Raw genomic sequence first — 16,661 nt, 5'->3', positions numbered from 1 at the left:
GCAACATGAGTATTTTTAGCTTTTTGCTGAGTTCTCCCACTCACCCCTTTTTAAGTTCATATCTCTGGTCTCAGGGCATTGTTTGAGAAGCTGCCATTTGAATGAGGGGAAAGATTCAGTCAGCTTGTAGCAGGCGTTCAATGCTGCTATGTACAGTTACAATGATATTTCAATGTGTGAAAATTCACAGTTCAAAGATCTAAAAAATCCCAAATTTTATTATGTAAGGAAGGCACTAAATAACACTAGGCATTTCACAAGGCCTTGTTTAATGTAATATTGATCTCTTGGAAATTCTCCCATTGTAATTAAAGTATTAGTCTATTAATTAATTGATGTAACATGACTCATGTGAATTAAATGAGTATGTATGCATAGTGCTGTTTCATGGCTACCTATGACTGAGTTGGATTATGTTGCTCCTTTTTCCCCTCCCCAGGTTGGGAGTATCTCTTCAGGCATGCCTGCTGCAGATTGTGGGGTACAGAAATCTGATTGCAGAGGTTGAAAAGCTGCGCAGAGAGCCATATGATTCGGAGAATCCACAACATGAGGAAATGCTTCTGAAGGTAGGTGCTTAAGAGGTCCTTAGAGGGCATAAGTATTTAGAAGGCATCCTTTATTCATGTCACCTCCAAACGGCCTGGTTTATAAACCTCTTTAAAACGTCGAGAGGTATTTTCGCCTTCCTCCATCGTGTACCTGTTGTAAGATAAGGCTACGCAGCATATTAATCTAGTCTGGGTGTAACACCTGCCAAGCAAGCAGCTCGTTCCCTGGTTGATGAATGCGTGTCCCTTGGCTGGACTGTGTCTAGGCACAGGATACCCAGCTCTTACTGCAGATAACAGCTCTGTGCTATGAGCTCTGGAAAAATAGTCATATGTCCTAATTCAGTACACCTTTCTTCAACATGAGAAGGGTATTTTTCTCTCTTAACCAGAATAAACTTTTTTTTTTCTTCAATTTAATGTATTTTTGAAGACATTGTCTGTGTATCGCAATGGCAAACCTCTAGCTTTCACTGTATGGGGTGGAAGGGTGGGAGATGACGACTTACGTATCTGTATTTACCAAATATATTTTTCAATGTAACAAAATGAAACTATTCTTTAGATAATACACACGCAGTGATGAAAACCATACCAGTTGGGTCTTACGTACTTCATGCCTTCAGGAAAGCCTTGCACTGGAACAGATAATAAAAGTATTTTTTCAGGAAGATGATCTTGAAGCCATAAGCAGAGGGAGAGCTAGAGAGCTCTTATATTAGAAAGGAATTGAGGAGAGAATAAAGGGGGTGGAAAATGGCCTAATAGCAAGTCCCAGAATTTATTCTGATCCTATTTCTGACCGTAGCTAGTGCAAGATGCTTCAGAGAAATGGCAAGAAACATAGAATAGTGATAATGACCTTATCTACAAGCAAAATGCCTTCTTACAGAATTTTCAGATGTGTTATAAAAACATACCACCTGTTTGGGGCTTTTTTATTATTTTAAACAAAAATATTGAAAACTTAAATGCTTCCTTTGCTTCTGTCCCCATCCAACTTTTTTTGTTGGGATTTTATAGCACATGATGATGAAGCTGTCTTCCACGCTGCAGTTTGCAGTGTAGTGCCTTACACAAGGTACAGTGGGAGCTTCTGGAAATGTTACCTTAGTTACTTGGGTTTCCAGGCACTTCCAAAAATTCCAGTAGGCATCTTATATAAGCACTTAAGGATACAAATAACTATTTCTAAAAAATGCCTCTCGTGGTCAGAGAATTCCTGTAGGTGTCTGGAAGGCTGCCTATAAGGGATCACAGGTGAGAAGCACCGAGGAGCTGGCTGTGGTCTCCTTCCCAGCCACCCAGCCTGTGAGGGCCAGGTCCCGGTTCTTAGATGCTCCTGAGAATCATGTCAGCAATGATGTGTAGTCACTTAAGTGCTTTAAAAACATAACTGCAGAAGAATAAAAACAGAATGGAAACTAAGCATTTGTCTGAGGGGAGATTAAACAGTGCAGCTTAGGCTGTAAAATTTGTAACGTTGAAGAAAGTATCAGTTTCACCATCTGCCTCTAGCGTAACCTGTGTATTAGCACTTGTTTACAGCAGGCATTTTGCTTTTGCAAATTCTCATGTCAAATGGAAATATGTCCAAGGGTTTAATTTGGTTTCCAACCCATGCTGAGGAAGAATAGGCCAGTTGGTTTTCGTTCCTTCTAGATATTCTGCTAAGTGATCTCTGCACTGGGTAATTTGAGTTCCTAATGTCTATCATTTATTCATGTTTACCAGGAGTGCCCTTCATGAATGAGAGAAAGATTAACTTAATGTGATTGAACTAATGAATACTACTGTATTTACTGTCAATGGATGAACAAGAAAGATAGCAAATATGATTTAAACCATGATGCTTTATGGAGTCATTACAAAGTGAAATCATTAAAGTTTTAACCTTCCTAAGGCACCTCATTTTAAATGCAGTTAGAATTGCTAAAATGAATACAATTTCTGGGTTATTTATTTAGGAAATGTGCATATAGATCTTTCCTTTAGGTAGGCTTTGTGTAAGTGCATTTCTTGAGGCCCTACTCACCAACTCATGGTTTATGGAGAACACCTGATTTTTTTAATACACTTTGGAAAGGGTGACTTTGTGATATGGCGCATGAAGTGTGTGGAAGGTATGTATTTGCCAGACATGTCAATTTAGGCTGCTTTTAGGTGCCTAGCAACATGATATTTAGGCACTAAAGTCGCTGGACCAGTGTAGCTAAGTGGATTTATTCCATCTGAGGGTCTGGCTTGTTAAATCACTTTGTCCTTTTTTTATGTGAGATCAATGAATGATTCACCCCTTAGTTAAATCTGAAGGTGGCACATGCTATTCTTGTATGGATTATTTTTTTTTTATGCTCTCCAATTTGCTTTTCAGCACTGTGGTAGCCAAGTCAGCACCTCTTGATTTATAACCCTTCCAGAGACTTGCAAAAGATGCCGGAGAAAAGATTGCTGCAGAGCCTCAGGGACCTGAGGGCTGATTGCCTGCTGCGCTGTCAGTGATTTACAACCAAATACCAGCCCATTCCTGTCTCTGTGCTTATGGAGGCAGATGCTAGTATGATGCACAAAGCGTGAACAAAACAAGTCCTTGTGCGAGACATTACAGCAGCTGCTAAGGTCGGAAGGGCCTTGTAGGGCTGAAATGTCTGTAATACTTAAGAGTGGTTTGGGATTTCCCCCCCACCCTCCTCACCCCCAGGAATTTAATTTGATTTTATGTTTGAGTTGCTGGGATAGCAATGCAGTGATGTTACGTCAGAACTTAGCTTGGTTTAAAAAGAAGAAAAAGCCATACTAATGTGTGGAAGTTTTAATTATGTTTTACCTGTAATCTTCCTAGTTGTGGAAATGCTTGAAGCCCAATTCGCCACTGAAAGCTCGGATTTCAAAGCAGTGGTGTGAAATTGGTTTCCAAGGTGACGATCCTAAAACAGACTTTAGAGGGATGGGTCTCCTGGGCTTATATAACTTGGTGTAAGTATGGTCCTCTGTAGATGGGCTTATGTGTGTCTGAAGTAATGAAAAGCAGCATTACCTGCAGATTTTTAGCAAGTCTGTGGGAATAACTTATAAAAGTGTTAGAGACTTCATATAAAAAAATGAAATAATGTATTTGCTCGCCCAGTTTTTGGAGGGTTTCTCTTCTCGAAGGGGTCTCTTTTCTTTCAGTATTCCTAATTCAACTCAGTAATACCGCTTGCTAAGCCCTTTTTTTAGTTTCTCTGTGACACAGTAAGTTAGCACTCTCTTCCCACAAGAAAGAAACTGTAAAGTATATTTTCACCAATATCTAGATCTCCTTAAAGAAAATGCCCTGGAAGTGGGTAGGTGGGAGGGCTATGTTACTGCTCAGCTTTCTTGTTTGGGAATTTCATGCTGAATTCTTAGGCAAAACACTTCAAATGCAGCCACTGATAGCAGACTTCTGTAGTTGGACTACTTCTTCAATTTCTGTCGATACTCAAAATTAAGCAGTGAGTTTACATCACTTCCCTTCCGCCTCACGCACACCAAGCGTTGGTACCATATCTGTGGTTGGTAATTTGGGAATTGATCAATGCCTGTTATTTCCTCCAGCCTTTGTATCTACTGCAGGTAGTTACATAACTTAGAAACATTTGGTAAAATAACGTCCTCCTAGGAGGGGAAAAATAAATATTTTCTGCTTTTACAGATTGAAGGACATAAATCATCCACTGTCTGTATGTCATTCTCTAGCAAAGCTCAGTTGAGAATCTGGACTCTTGACTCTGGCTTTGAACTTCCATGGGAGATGAATCCCTACCATGTATTTCATTTCTTAGTCTCCTGTGATGACTCTCATCATGCTTAATGAATCTGCCAGATCAAGAAGCCTGAACTGCTTTCTCTTGAGCTCAGCAGCTAACATGCTCTAGCAACTGATTTTTCTGTAGGGTGGGTAGAAAGGGAACTCTGGTAATGCACGTTCACTAAGTGCTGATAGGATTGCACTTATAATTTGAGGCTGTTTTTATCTTTCATTTTGGGGGTCTGAGTGAATTTAACATGTCAGATGCTACTCACACTGCATAACACATGTAGTGACCTTTAAAAGGGTGTGTATGGACAGCTTAATATGACTTAAGATGCTTTTTTTTGGTTGTGTTTCCTTAACAATTCACCCTAAATATATATATCTGCAGGTATTTTGCTGAATGGGACACTGAGATAGCTCAGCAAGTTCTCTCTGATTCTCTTCAGCCTAAATACAGGTAATGCTTGAGACCTGAAAAAATAGCTTGAGAGAGCACTGTGCTGGCTGGTGTTTGGGCGAGGGGGCTGGGGTTTTGGTTTTGTTGTTTGGTTTTTTTTCTTTTTGTTGGGCATATGCGTGAGTATTGCCACATGCTATCTGTTTTCAAGTACCAATCCTGAAAACTGATCAAGTCCAAGAGGCAAACTTGTATGCTGAATCTTAGAAATAGTTAAACAGTGTTAAATGTTTTCACTTATACTTCTAATTTCAAGTGATTTTGTATTTTTATTTACCGTTCTTTTAATTCTTTTGTCTTTTCATAATGAAGGGAAGTCACTAAGAAGGAACTAAGGTATTTTTTTTCTTTTCTCTTAGTTTTATGAGACCCTACATGTAAATAAAGATCAAGCCATACTGCAATTTGGCATGTAATAAACTGAAATTCCTTGTTGCAAAACCAAGAGATCCTTATTCCTTTCTCTAAAGTTAACTCAAACGTAGCTGATGGTGCAACACTGGGTACATCTGAGCATGCTTATATATACAGAATGAAATCAGCCTTGCTTGATGTAGCTAAAGCACTCTTATTTTAGACCTATTTAGTACCAGGCTTAACGAACAAATTTTGGGTGACTTTTACCTTTAGGAAAAAAGTCTAAGTAGTGCCATTATGGTAACAACAGCTGTGACCATACAGAAATAGTCTGGGCCAAGGATTTGTTAGCACAGCTGAAGAGCCCCTTTATTTATAGTCACATACTCTGTCTGCCTTGACTAATGATGGGTCTAATCTGGCTAGTTCATTGTCCTGAGTGTTGAGAGATCAGGTACCTTCAAGTGGCAAAAATTTTGTGCTGTGAATGATTTGTGAATAGGAGATTTATTCCATAACTGGGGGGGGGGGGGGGGGGAGATGCCTCTTAGCCAGTTACATGGTAATCAGTTGCCTTGAAAGACATTTTTCTTCTGCCAGTAATGTTAGATATCCATATAGCAGGTCCACATCTGAATCCTGTGAAGCTTTTGATCTCCTCAGTATTTTGTGGTTGAATTCCCAATGGTAATTCTGTGACAAAAAGCACTTGGAACACATTAGTGTTCTTCATTTACATGTTTGATTTACCAACGACCATCTTGGAGTGCTGTGTGAGCATGTGCAATTTCTATTCCTTGAAAGAGCATTCAGTAGAAGATAGATGCTGCTGGTGGTGCCCATGGTGTTCTTCCTGGTGTGGTTGCTTAGCAGCCGTGCTGGTTTTTGATGTGATCATGATCAATGTAATTTCTATTTTTGAACTGTATTGCTTGTCCACATCCTACATGTGCCACCTTTATTATTCAGTGTTTGCTTGGGGTTTTTTAAGTGATGTTATGCCACAGCCTACAAAGATGGTTAAGATTTTAGAGAATGAGTGAAGACTGATGTATTCCTGTATGCAGCGCCATTTAGGAGGTGAAGTTTTGTCCTCATGCATGCCACCTGGTAACATTCAGGCCAGGATGGGTGGCTAATAGGCTACCACCTATTAGCATCTTTAATGCCAACAGTTTTTAAATACTATATTTACATGAAGCTCAGGGGATTGTTTTTAGTGTAATATATGCTTATTGTAGTTCAAGTATAGTCCAAGAACAACACTTTCACACATAGCTGTCTAGAACTTGGGATCTGAAGCTTGCAAACTCTGATCTGCCTTACCAAGGCAAAACTCCCACAGGCATGTCTAAGTTGTAGCCCACTGGTTAGGGTCGGTTCTGTGCCTGCTTTTAGCTGGCGATAAATGCAGGCGATGATTTCTGCTAAACTTGCTCCATTTGAGTAGATTAAAACCTGATTAGTGGGATGTCGGCTGACTGGTTGCATCACACAGCTCTTTTAAATGAAAATGTTGTTGAACAGCAGAAACTTAGTCTAAAATCAATCTGTTCCTGAACTAATTTTGTTTTAAGGGAGGGACTTTGTGTCCTTGAAAAGCTCTGCATTATTGTGCCAAATAATAGGAAATACTGTTCCTTATTTTTGGCTGTTGAGTGGTTTCTAATTTGGCTGGATATAAAAACTTTCTATCAGAGTAGTATTTTTGATGTTTGCTGCCTCAGGTGAATCATGCCTCCAGGCATGAGTGTCATGTATATCTTTGAAAACACAAAAGGCTAAAACCATCTTTGATTAGTTAAAAGAAATGTCCTATTTTCAACTTTTTGTATAGCGCAGACTTAATTGAAGTGGATCATCTTTGTGGTCAATATAGAAAATAACTGGCTTTTACTGAGAACATTGATGTAGGTGCATACTTTGTAATGATGAGACAAGTTTATCAGCAATGCTATAAAGCCAGTTAGCCATTTCAAGTCTTTTTATACCAGTCCATTCAGTCAGAAGCAGAGGTACATGCGATTAGCCATGAAGGTGAAATACCATGTTCAGTCAATGTTATAATATCAAAGAAATTGAAAGAAAATATTTGTCAGTTAGTAATGTATGGCAATATCTGGATTTAATTTTTTTTCCCCCCCCCCCTCAGCCAATTCAGCAAAGCCGAATGGGAGAAGAAAAAGTTTGATAAGGCAATCGGGTAAGTTTAAAAATCTTCTTAAAGCTGCCACAAACACAACAGTTAGCAATGATGCTGTATATTTGAGGGGAAAAACGTGTTTCCTGGTTACTTTTTAAAGGAAATTTCAGTGTACATACTAACATGTATTGTCTTAACCACACCTTGCTTTTGATCAAAGATTACAGGAAAAACAGTTTGAAGTAAGAATTAGGAAAAATAACCCAAAAATGCTGTAGCAAGGAGAAGCTTTCTCTGTATGCTATGAATAGTGCAGTGATGACTATCTGTTTAATTCTTCTTAACACACAATGTGATCAAGTCTCACTTCTTACTGTCAGAGCGGGGTTCTGATCTGCTTTCAGGAAAGTATAATAGGGAAGAAATAGTGGTGAGGCTTTTTTCTTCTTAGGCAGTGGGTTTGGTATAGCTGCATTATTCATGAGTATGGAACTGAATGTTCCTTCTGAGTGTATCTGAAAATATGTAATACAACACTTAAATGCCCATATTTAATTTTTCTGTGAAACTTTCCATTAGGCCTCACATTGCAGTTAACTTATGGACTTTTAGTTGTTTATTTTTCTTCCTGAAATATATCAAAGGTTAATGAAAAAGAAAGTATTTTGATTTGCTTGTAGAGATAATTGAAAAAATACCCAGGACAGTCTACAGAAGACAGCTGTATTTAGAGGAGAAAAAAAAAAAATCACGGAATAACTAAACAAGTTTGCTTTTATCACTAAATGTCAGTGTGGGACACTATATGTTTTCTTGGGAAATAGTCACTGCCAGAAATGTCAAGTTCTTTATGCAACAGGCTCACAAATTAAGAAATAACTTCCAATTTCTGAGTTCTGTTGTGCCTAAAAATACTTTCCTTGTTGATATCTCTTAGCAGGACAGGGGTTTGCTTCATGAGTCTGATTTTCTTATTTCTGTTTCCAGCATGCTCTTAGGTTTTTGCCTGTTTTCTGGTCTGTGTATCTAGTTCTCTGTTAGGAATAAATTGAAGGTGACTCAGCTGGATCCTTTTCACAGGCTTTTTAGCTATATGAATGTCTTTATAGGACTGATTGTTGAAACCTGATGTTCCTAACTGTGGGTAATGAATTCCAGTGGGGCAGATGGGTTAAAATAGCAAATGATGGGTCACCCTGCAGACACAGCCACCATGTGGAGTGCTTGCCCTGTGTCAGAGGCAAGCACAGGGACGCCTGGGCTTGTTCTTATTCTGTAGGAATGAATCTGTGCTGCTCCACTGAAAATGCTGGCACAGTGATGAAACTCCCGTTTTCACTGTGACCATATGGTTCACAAGGGAGACACTGTCATTAGAGTGTACAAAGCAGGCAGGATAAATGTCTGTCTTGTTTTCCACCCCACCCCCCCCACCTTGGAAGCTCATGAAGGAGAGAATTAATATACCTCAGTAGCACACAAAATCTGCAGTGTCAGTGTCATCAGCGTTTCTTATAGTGTGCTGAAAGAAGACAAACTCTCCACAAATGTTGCTGCTTCTTTTTCTTACAGCTATTCTTTTGCTATCGTGGGCATTAACATAACAGACCTCGCATACAACCTGCTTGTGAGTGGAGCTCTGAAGACCCATTTCTACAATGTTGCTCCGGAAGCACCAACACTAACTCACTTTCAGCAGACGTTCTGTAAGTGGCGGGAGGGTGGGAAATACATAATTTGTACTCCTGCTAATACTTTTGCACTACCCATATTTTTTAAAAATCTGCTGACACAGCACTATCGTGCTAGTCTTGCTCTCCTGTCTTTTAGGATGCTTGGATTTAGTTCTTAGTTGTGATGGATGCCGCTACCAAACCAAAGGGTAAAACAAACAAACCAAACCAAACAAAAAAAAACAAACAAAAAACCCACCAAGTGCCTGAAAAAGTGAACTTCCTATCTTCTTAAACTGATTTTAATAATAATAAGAAACTAAAGGTACTTTAAAGAGCTTCTGGAGATTGCTTCCCCATAAATCCAACTGTCTTAAACTATTTGCATCTACATTCAAGTGTTACCCTCCACCCTTCGGTAGACTTGTCCCCCCTCAAAATAATGCTTTCCCAGCCCTTTCACCTGTATTCGAGCATCCCTTCTACAGCACAGACCTGCTGTGCCTCCTTGCACAGGGGGAGCAACACTTCTAATATTTTTTCAATGTACAGGCAACAAACTGATAACAAGAAGTCAAGATGCACTGTGTTCCACATTTATGACAACTGCAAAGGTTTTGTTCCGTTGGGTTGAGGGGTTTTTTGGTTTTTTTTTTTTGTTTGGTGTTTTTTTTTTTTTTTTAAGTTTGGCTATTTAGGTAACAGATTTTTTGTTTTGCAGCTATAATATTTTCTTAATGGCAAATACTAGTGTCCTGGGCATCTCTTTCATTAAATAGTATAGGCTCTTCAGAACAAGTATGCTATTTAATAAGCATCATTCACCCAGAATCTTATGTGGGCAGATACCACACTGTAGCAGGGCTCTCCCTTTTGCGACGGTTTCTGGGTTGCTGCCCTAGATAGGCTGGCTCGTAGGAACTCTGGGCAGTTTAGCTGCTAGGCTTTCATCTTTGGTGGTGGTTGGCTTGATAAATTAAAAAAGACAGATAAGTATCTACCTAAATATCCATTTATGCATCTTCAGGTCATCTTTTCATTGGAAGTGTTACTCTGTCTTTTCACCACATTCCTGATGTGCCCATGGCCTTGTGAACGGATATGTCTAGTATGATTGGTTTGGCTCCCATATCTCACAATCGCTAGCCCTTGTTCTTGTGGGGGACTTCAACCTACCGGATGTCTGCTGGAAATACAATACAGCAGAGAGGAAACAGTCCAGGAGGTTCCTGGAGTGTGTGGAAGAGAACTTCCTGACAAGCGGTGAGTGAGCCAACCAGGGAAGACACCCCGCTGGACCTGTTGTTTGTGAACAGAGAAGGACTTGTGGGCGATGTGATGGTTAGAGGCTGTCTTGGGCAGAGTGATCATGAAATTATAGAATTTTTGATTCTTGGAGAAATAAGGAAGGGGAGTCAGCAGAACTGCCACCTTGGACTTCCAGAGGGCAGACTTTGGCCTGTTTAGGAGCCTGGTTGACAGAGTCCCTTGGGAAGCAGTCCTGAAGGGCAAAGGAGTCCAGGAAGGCTGGACACCCTTCAAGAAGCAAACCTTAAAAGCACAGGAGCAGGCCGTCCCCATGTGCCAAAAGATGAGCTAGCGGGGAAGACGACTGGCCTGGCTGAACAGAGAGCTTTGGCTGGAACTCGGGGGGGAAAAAGGACAGTTTATGACCTTTGGAAGAAGGGGCAGGGAACTCAGGAGGACTACAAGGATATCATGAGTTATGCAGGGAGAAAATTCGAAGGGCCAAAGCCCAGCTAGAACTTAATCTGGCTACTGCTGTAAAAGACAATTTTAAAAAATGTGTCTATAAATACATTAGCAACAAACAGAGGGCTAAGGAGAATCTCCATCCTCTATTGGATGTGGGGGGAAAACATAGTGACAAAGAATGAGGAAAAGGCTGATGTCCTTAATGCCTTCTTTGCTTCAGTCTTTAACAGTAAGACCAGTTGTTTTCTGGGTACCCAGCCCCCTGAGCTGGAAGACGGGGACAGTGAGCAGAAGGAAGCCCCCAGAATCCAAGGGGAAATGGTTAGCGACCTGCTACACCACTTAGACACACACAAATGTATGGGGCTGGATGGGATCCACCTAAGGGTACTGAGGGAGCTGGTGGAAGTGCTCACCAGACCACTTTCAATCATCTGTCAGCAGTCCTGGCTGACCGGGGAGGTCCCCATTGACTGGAGGTTAGCAAATGTGATGCCATCTACAAGAAGGGCCGGAAGGAGGATCCGGGGAACTACAGGCCTGTCAGTCTGACTTTGGTGCCAGGGAAGGTTATGGAGCAGATCATCTTGAGTGCCATCATGCAGCACATACAGGACAACGAGGTGATCAAGCCCAGCCAGCATGGGTTTATGAAAGGCAGGTCCTGCTTGACCAACCTGATCTCCTTCTATGACCAGGTGACCCATTTAGTGGATGAGTGAAAGGCTGTGCATGTTGTCTATATAGACTTCAGTACAGCCTATGACATGGTTTCCCACAGCATTCTCCTGGAGAAACTGGCTGTTCATGGCCTGGACAGGCATACACTTCACTGGGTAAAGAACTGGCTGGATGGCCAGGCCCAAAGAGTGGTGGTGAACAGAGTTAAATCCAGTTGGCAGCCGGTCACAAGTGGTGTTCCCCAAGGCTCAGTATTGGGGCCAGTCCTGTTTAATATCTTTATCAATGATCTGGACTAAGGGATCGAGTGCACCCTCAGTAAGTTTGCAGACAACACCAAGTTGTGCGGGAGTGTTGATCTGCTTGAGGGGAGGAAGGCTCTGCAGAGGGACCTGGACAGGCTGGATTGATGGGCCGAGGTCAATTGTATGGGGTTCAACAAGGCCAAGTGCTGGGTCCTGCACTTGGGTCACAGCAACCCCATGGAATGCTACAGGCTTGGGGAAGAGTGGCTGGAAAGCTGCCCAGCAGAGAAGGACCTGGGAGTGTTGGTTGACAGCTGGCTGAATATGAGCCAGCAGTGTGCCCAGGTGGCCAAGAAGGCCAATGGCATCCTGGCTTGTGTCAGAAATAGTGTGGCCAGCAGGACTAGGGCAATGATCATGCCCCTGTACTTGGCACTGGTGAGGCTGCACCTTGAATCCTGTGTTCAGTTTTGGGCCCCTCACTAGAAGAGAGACCTTGAGGTGCTGGAGCGTGTCCAGAGAAGGGCAACGAAGCTGGTGAAGGGTCTAGAGCAGAAGTCTTGTGAGGAGCGGCTGAGGGAAGTGGGGTTGTTTAGTCTGGAGAAAAGGAGGCTGAGGGGAGACCTTATTGCTCTCTACAACTATCTGAAGGGAGGTTGTAGCGAGGTTGGTATCAGTCTCTTCTCCCAAGTAGCAAGTGACAGGACAAGAGGAAATGGCCTCAAGTTGTGCCAGGGGAGGTTTAGATCGGATATTAGGAAAAAATTCTTCACTGAAAGGGTTGTCAAGCATTGGAAGAGGCTGTCCAGGGAAGTGGTTGAATCATCATCCCTGGAGGTATTTAAAAGGCGTGTAGATGTGGTGCTTAGGGACATGGTTTAGTGGTGGACTTGGCAGTGCTAGGTTCATGGTTGGACTTGATGATCTTAAAGGTCTTTTCCGACTTAAACGATTCTATGATTCCATATCATATTCTTGGTTCTGATTTCTTGCCAAGTCTAAGATCCCCCACCATTGAATTTGGAGGTGGAATAAACATGTTTTGGTACCTTTACAGTGTCTTGTTGCCACTGCCAAAGTCTTGGCTGCAGGAAGGACTGTTTTGCTGGCTGAGCCTGGGACTGTGCCCCAGGACCATTGTGTCTGCTGACCAGCATGGCCAGTCCATCATGACGATGCTGGAGGGGGAGCTGTTTTTGATAGCTCTTCCCTCTACAGCCCATGCCTGTATGAGTTATGAAGTGGGATAAAACTTGTGTGGATCTCTGCTGTAGTAATGGGCCAGTAAAGGTGGTAGATGTTCCTGTACACTCTGCCTGCTATCCTAGGAAAGACTCAAGGTTATCCTAGGAAAAACTTGAGGTTATCAAATGGACTTTATTGTAGAGAAAGCATCAACAGGCAAAATTCCCTGAAGCAAGGACGATTCATCCAGAGATTATCTGTTTGAGTCTAACAAGTCCCTGCTCTTATGCTCTTGCAGTTTCTCTTCTCTCCCTACCACAGTCATCCTCGGTTTCCCTCAAATTTCCTTCAAACCTAGACACCATTAGGCTGCATTAAATACCTACAGGCTGCCTGACTGAACTGGAAAGTCAAAATTACATTGCCCAGCCAGCAGCCTCGCTGGTAGAGGAACACAATGGTTGACTGCATGGACCTCCTAAATGCTGATCCACCATGTCACCTCATCTGCACCCTTCTGCTCCCTCAGGCCATGGGGACACACATGAAGCTAAGAATTGCATTTGGCCCACTGCTCTTGGGTTCTGTTGCCTTCTCTGACTGTTAAAGCAATGCTTGAAACTGCATTGCTCAATGGCACGCTCAACACAGTCACTGCTGAAGTACAGAAAGTACCTCTTGGAAATCTCCTAGATTTTGGGGGGTGAAGATCTAATGTTTTACATTTTATGTAGTGATTTTTTTTTTTTAAAGGGGTTTTATTGAGCTTTTCTTTGAAAGTAACATCTCTTGAAATGAAATAGCCTGTGGCTGTTGGAATGTACGGAAGAGATTGAAGATGTACTTAAAGTACCTTTTGAATGAAGTTTCTCAAATTGGTGATGGGGGGAAAAATATGACTGTGCAAATATACCTTGAAAGTTAAGTTAGAAGTATGTGTGTTGTAATTGTCATACAATAGAAATAAATGGATAAAAGCAATTAAGCCTTTTTTACAACAAATGCCCTCACTTTCTGGAATACAGAAAACTTACTTGCACATTTTTCTGTGTTGGGATGAAAGATTATACTTTTTCAGTGGTTCATCTGCTGTGGAAGTTGAGATCAAGAGATTGGGTCCAGTTCATTGAAGTCCTAGTGCTGGATGTACCATTTTTCCTGTCAGTGAAACTCTTTGAGTCTAAGGATGGCACAGAACTGCGAGGGTAAAGGCGCTAATCAGAGCCTCTATATTAAACCTACTTGGGAATTAAGTTTCTTCCTATAACAGGGAAGTCTTACCAAAGCTAGTGGTTCTGTATATCACCTTATTATTCATGTTTTCAGCATCATAGGCATAAGTGTTAAACAACACTTCCAGCAAGGTCATGCACACACAAGGTAAAATTATGCATGAGGAGGAAGTGTTAATACAGAAAGACGTGATGGTAGCTGTTATGTTGCCTACAAGTACGCTCTTTTTTTAGTGGAGAGTAAGCAATGCTCCCATGAGGAAATAATCTGTGAGGCAGAACTTGAATATAAACGAAAGGCTGGTGGAGCAACATCAGCAGCATCTTCCCTGGCTTTTATACTCATTAGTTTAATGTAATAGTTCATGTATCCATATGTCAAGACAAGTAGTGATTTCTTGTATTTATTGTGAGAAGTCTTGCCAATGTATAATATTCATCAAATTTGGGGTTTGTCCAAAATTAGTTTAGTCTTGTCCCTGCATAGTGTTGTGAGGTGTCAGACCTCAGTGACCAGGACTCTCTGTGTAAATCATAATTGTTAATTGCAGGTTTCTTTCTAACTTTGTATGTGATCTTTACATACTGTATTTATCCCTTCTACTTCTCCTTTTTTTATTATTTTGTAGGCTACTTAATGCATGAATTCCACAAATTCTGGATTGAAGAGGATCCACTGGACATAATGGAGTTTAATCGTGTCAGAGAGAAATTTCACAAGCGAATCTTGAAACAGCTCCAGAACCCAGAGATGGCTCTCTGCCCTCATTTTGCTGCATCAGAAAGTTTAATCAATATGTAGTTACTCACTTGATTTTATTTGGAAACACTGTCTCACTCTTGTGTTAGATCACTGCTTAAACCTTCACTAGCATACTGAATGACCATGGCGATTGTATGCATGTTTTTGGTGCAGTATTCATCTATTTTTGTCACATACTAATCCCCTTATGCTTCTCTTGTTGGGGATTTCTCATTTTAAATGGGTGCTCATATTGCGGCATTATGCAGTGTTACATTCTGAATTGATGTCCAGGTATCAGAGTTTTTCTATTTTTTTAGACTTTCCTCATAATTCAGCATTGACAATTGAATTGTATTTCTCTAGCTGTGTTTTTGTATATGTGGAATAAGTAGCTGGATCTTGTATTGTGAAAGCTTTTTAACTTCTTGGTATGTTTTAAGATAACTGCTGGCATTTCAAGCAAAATATATGTTTGGACCTCATATAGAAGATAATGTGCGTAATTTAATCTGATGCAGGCAAATGCATTAAAGTCCAATTTTCTTCATGCAGCCATATATGCTTAATGCAGAATTAATGAGGCTTATGAGAGACAAGTTTCAGTGAGAAGAGTTTATGCAGAATTACAATCAGACTCCACAGCTGCATGAATACCAAATGGTCTGGTGATGCTAATACATTCACAGTGAACCACAAACAGACTCACAACTACTGGATACTGGCAGGGGCCAACAATTATATCATCAGGCTGTCGTCACCAACACCACCATGCTGAAGCATGGTCTAAATTCCTGCACATTCCTTTGAATCTACAGGGGTTAGTATTTTGTGTTGCATGTTGGAAGGCAACATGATTTGGTCACATTGTACTTGGTGAATTCAGGGGAGCAAAAAGATTTTTATTTTTTTTTTTTTTTTAAACTACTGAAAATGTTGCTTTGGTTGTCAATTCAGTTCCTAAGAACTGGGAGAAATAATTGATTAGAAGGTTTAGAGCAAAACCACTTGAGTTTCCCAGACTACTTATAAAAAAATTAAAAATGGCAAACTGCCTTTTTTCTAAAAACATAAATGAGTAAAAGTGTCTGACACTAAGATTGTGTAGTATATTGAACAGCATCTACCATGGCATTTCATACCCATGGTATTTTTTACCTTCTAAGCAATCAATTTTAGTATTATATGTGTAAATCACTTGCATATGGAGATTAAATTGAGTAGTGTCCAACTACTTGTGAATTATATGAATAAATTATATGTCATTCTAAACTGAAGCACTGTGGGTTTTATTTTTGAGATATGCAGTAATACAGATGAAAGCTATTTTACTTTAATGAACCAGGTAAAAGGGGATGTAACAGCTTTGTGGTATTTCCCTCATCTGAAGAGTGATCTGAACTTCCTCAGATCAGGTTCTTTATACCATTTCTAGTTACAGCTTGGGCCATCACTTTATAAGTAAAAAATAAAACAATAGGAGTGGTTAAAGTTCCTCCTTCTTGGATTTAAGCCTTCTCATTTCTTTGCTAAAATGTAAGATGGGGATCAGGACTTCTCTGCAGGGCTGGAAATTTGCACTCCTTGCGGAGTTAACCAGCAAAACTCTATGGGTGTTGTGATAATTAGTCTTCTCCAATGAATTTGGAAATATGGAACTGGAAATATTAACTATTGCATATTTTGCATGAAAATACAAGGAATAAAAACTGCATGTTTAACTTATTACCATTGATTTTGGAAAGTGGTTATTTATAATCATTAGATATCGAGGACTTTGCATCACTTGCAGATTCTAAAATAAGTTTCTAGCAACAGTTTTCATTGTTTCAAATCTTAGACTCTTGCTTTCTTTCCCTGCCCCACTTTGGCTTAAATTCCTTCTGCAATTTGTTAGGCTA

At 40.6% G+C, this 16,661-nt stretch overlaps 1 protein-coding gene across 7 annotated transcripts in view; it reads left to right on the top strand.

The window, feature by feature from the left end:
• Positions 1–16,410, top strand: part of ELMOD1 (ELMO domain containing 1) — a 62,361-nt gene extending 45,951 nt beyond the window's left edge. For 4 of the 7 annotated variants that reach the window (XM_072850606.1, XM_072850608.1, XM_072850604.1 and 1 more), the window contains exons 6-12: positions 440–569; positions 3,394–3,527; positions 4,718–4,786; positions 5,099–5,122; positions 7,296–7,346; positions 8,859–8,992; positions 14,648–16,410. In XM_072850606.1, coding sequence (XP_072706707.1) covers positions 440–569; positions 3,394–3,527; positions 4,718–4,786; positions 5,099–5,122; positions 7,296–7,346; positions 8,859–8,992; positions 14,648–14,820 — 715 coding nt within the window. In that variant the 3' untranslated portion in view covers positions 14,821–16,410. Of the gene's footprint in view, positions 1–439; positions 570–3,393; positions 3,528–4,717; positions 4,787–5,098; positions 5,123–7,295; positions 7,347–8,858; positions 8,993–9,986; positions 10,223–14,647 lie in introns of all 7 variants that reach the window. The other 3 variants (XR_012040480.1, XM_072850605.1, XM_072850607.1) reach the window with 3 other exon arrangements.
• Positions 16,411–16,661: the final 251 nt, after the last annotated feature.

This window comes from Ciconia boyciana, chromosome 1 (assembly GCF_034638445.1).
Source record: "Ciconia boyciana chromosome 1, ASM3463844v1, whole genome shotgun sequence".
Taxonomy (NCBI): domain Eukaryota; kingdom Metazoa; phylum Chordata; class Aves; order Ciconiiformes; family Ciconiidae; genus Ciconia; species Ciconia boyciana.
This window is presented reverse-complemented; position numbering and strand designations above follow the sequence as displayed.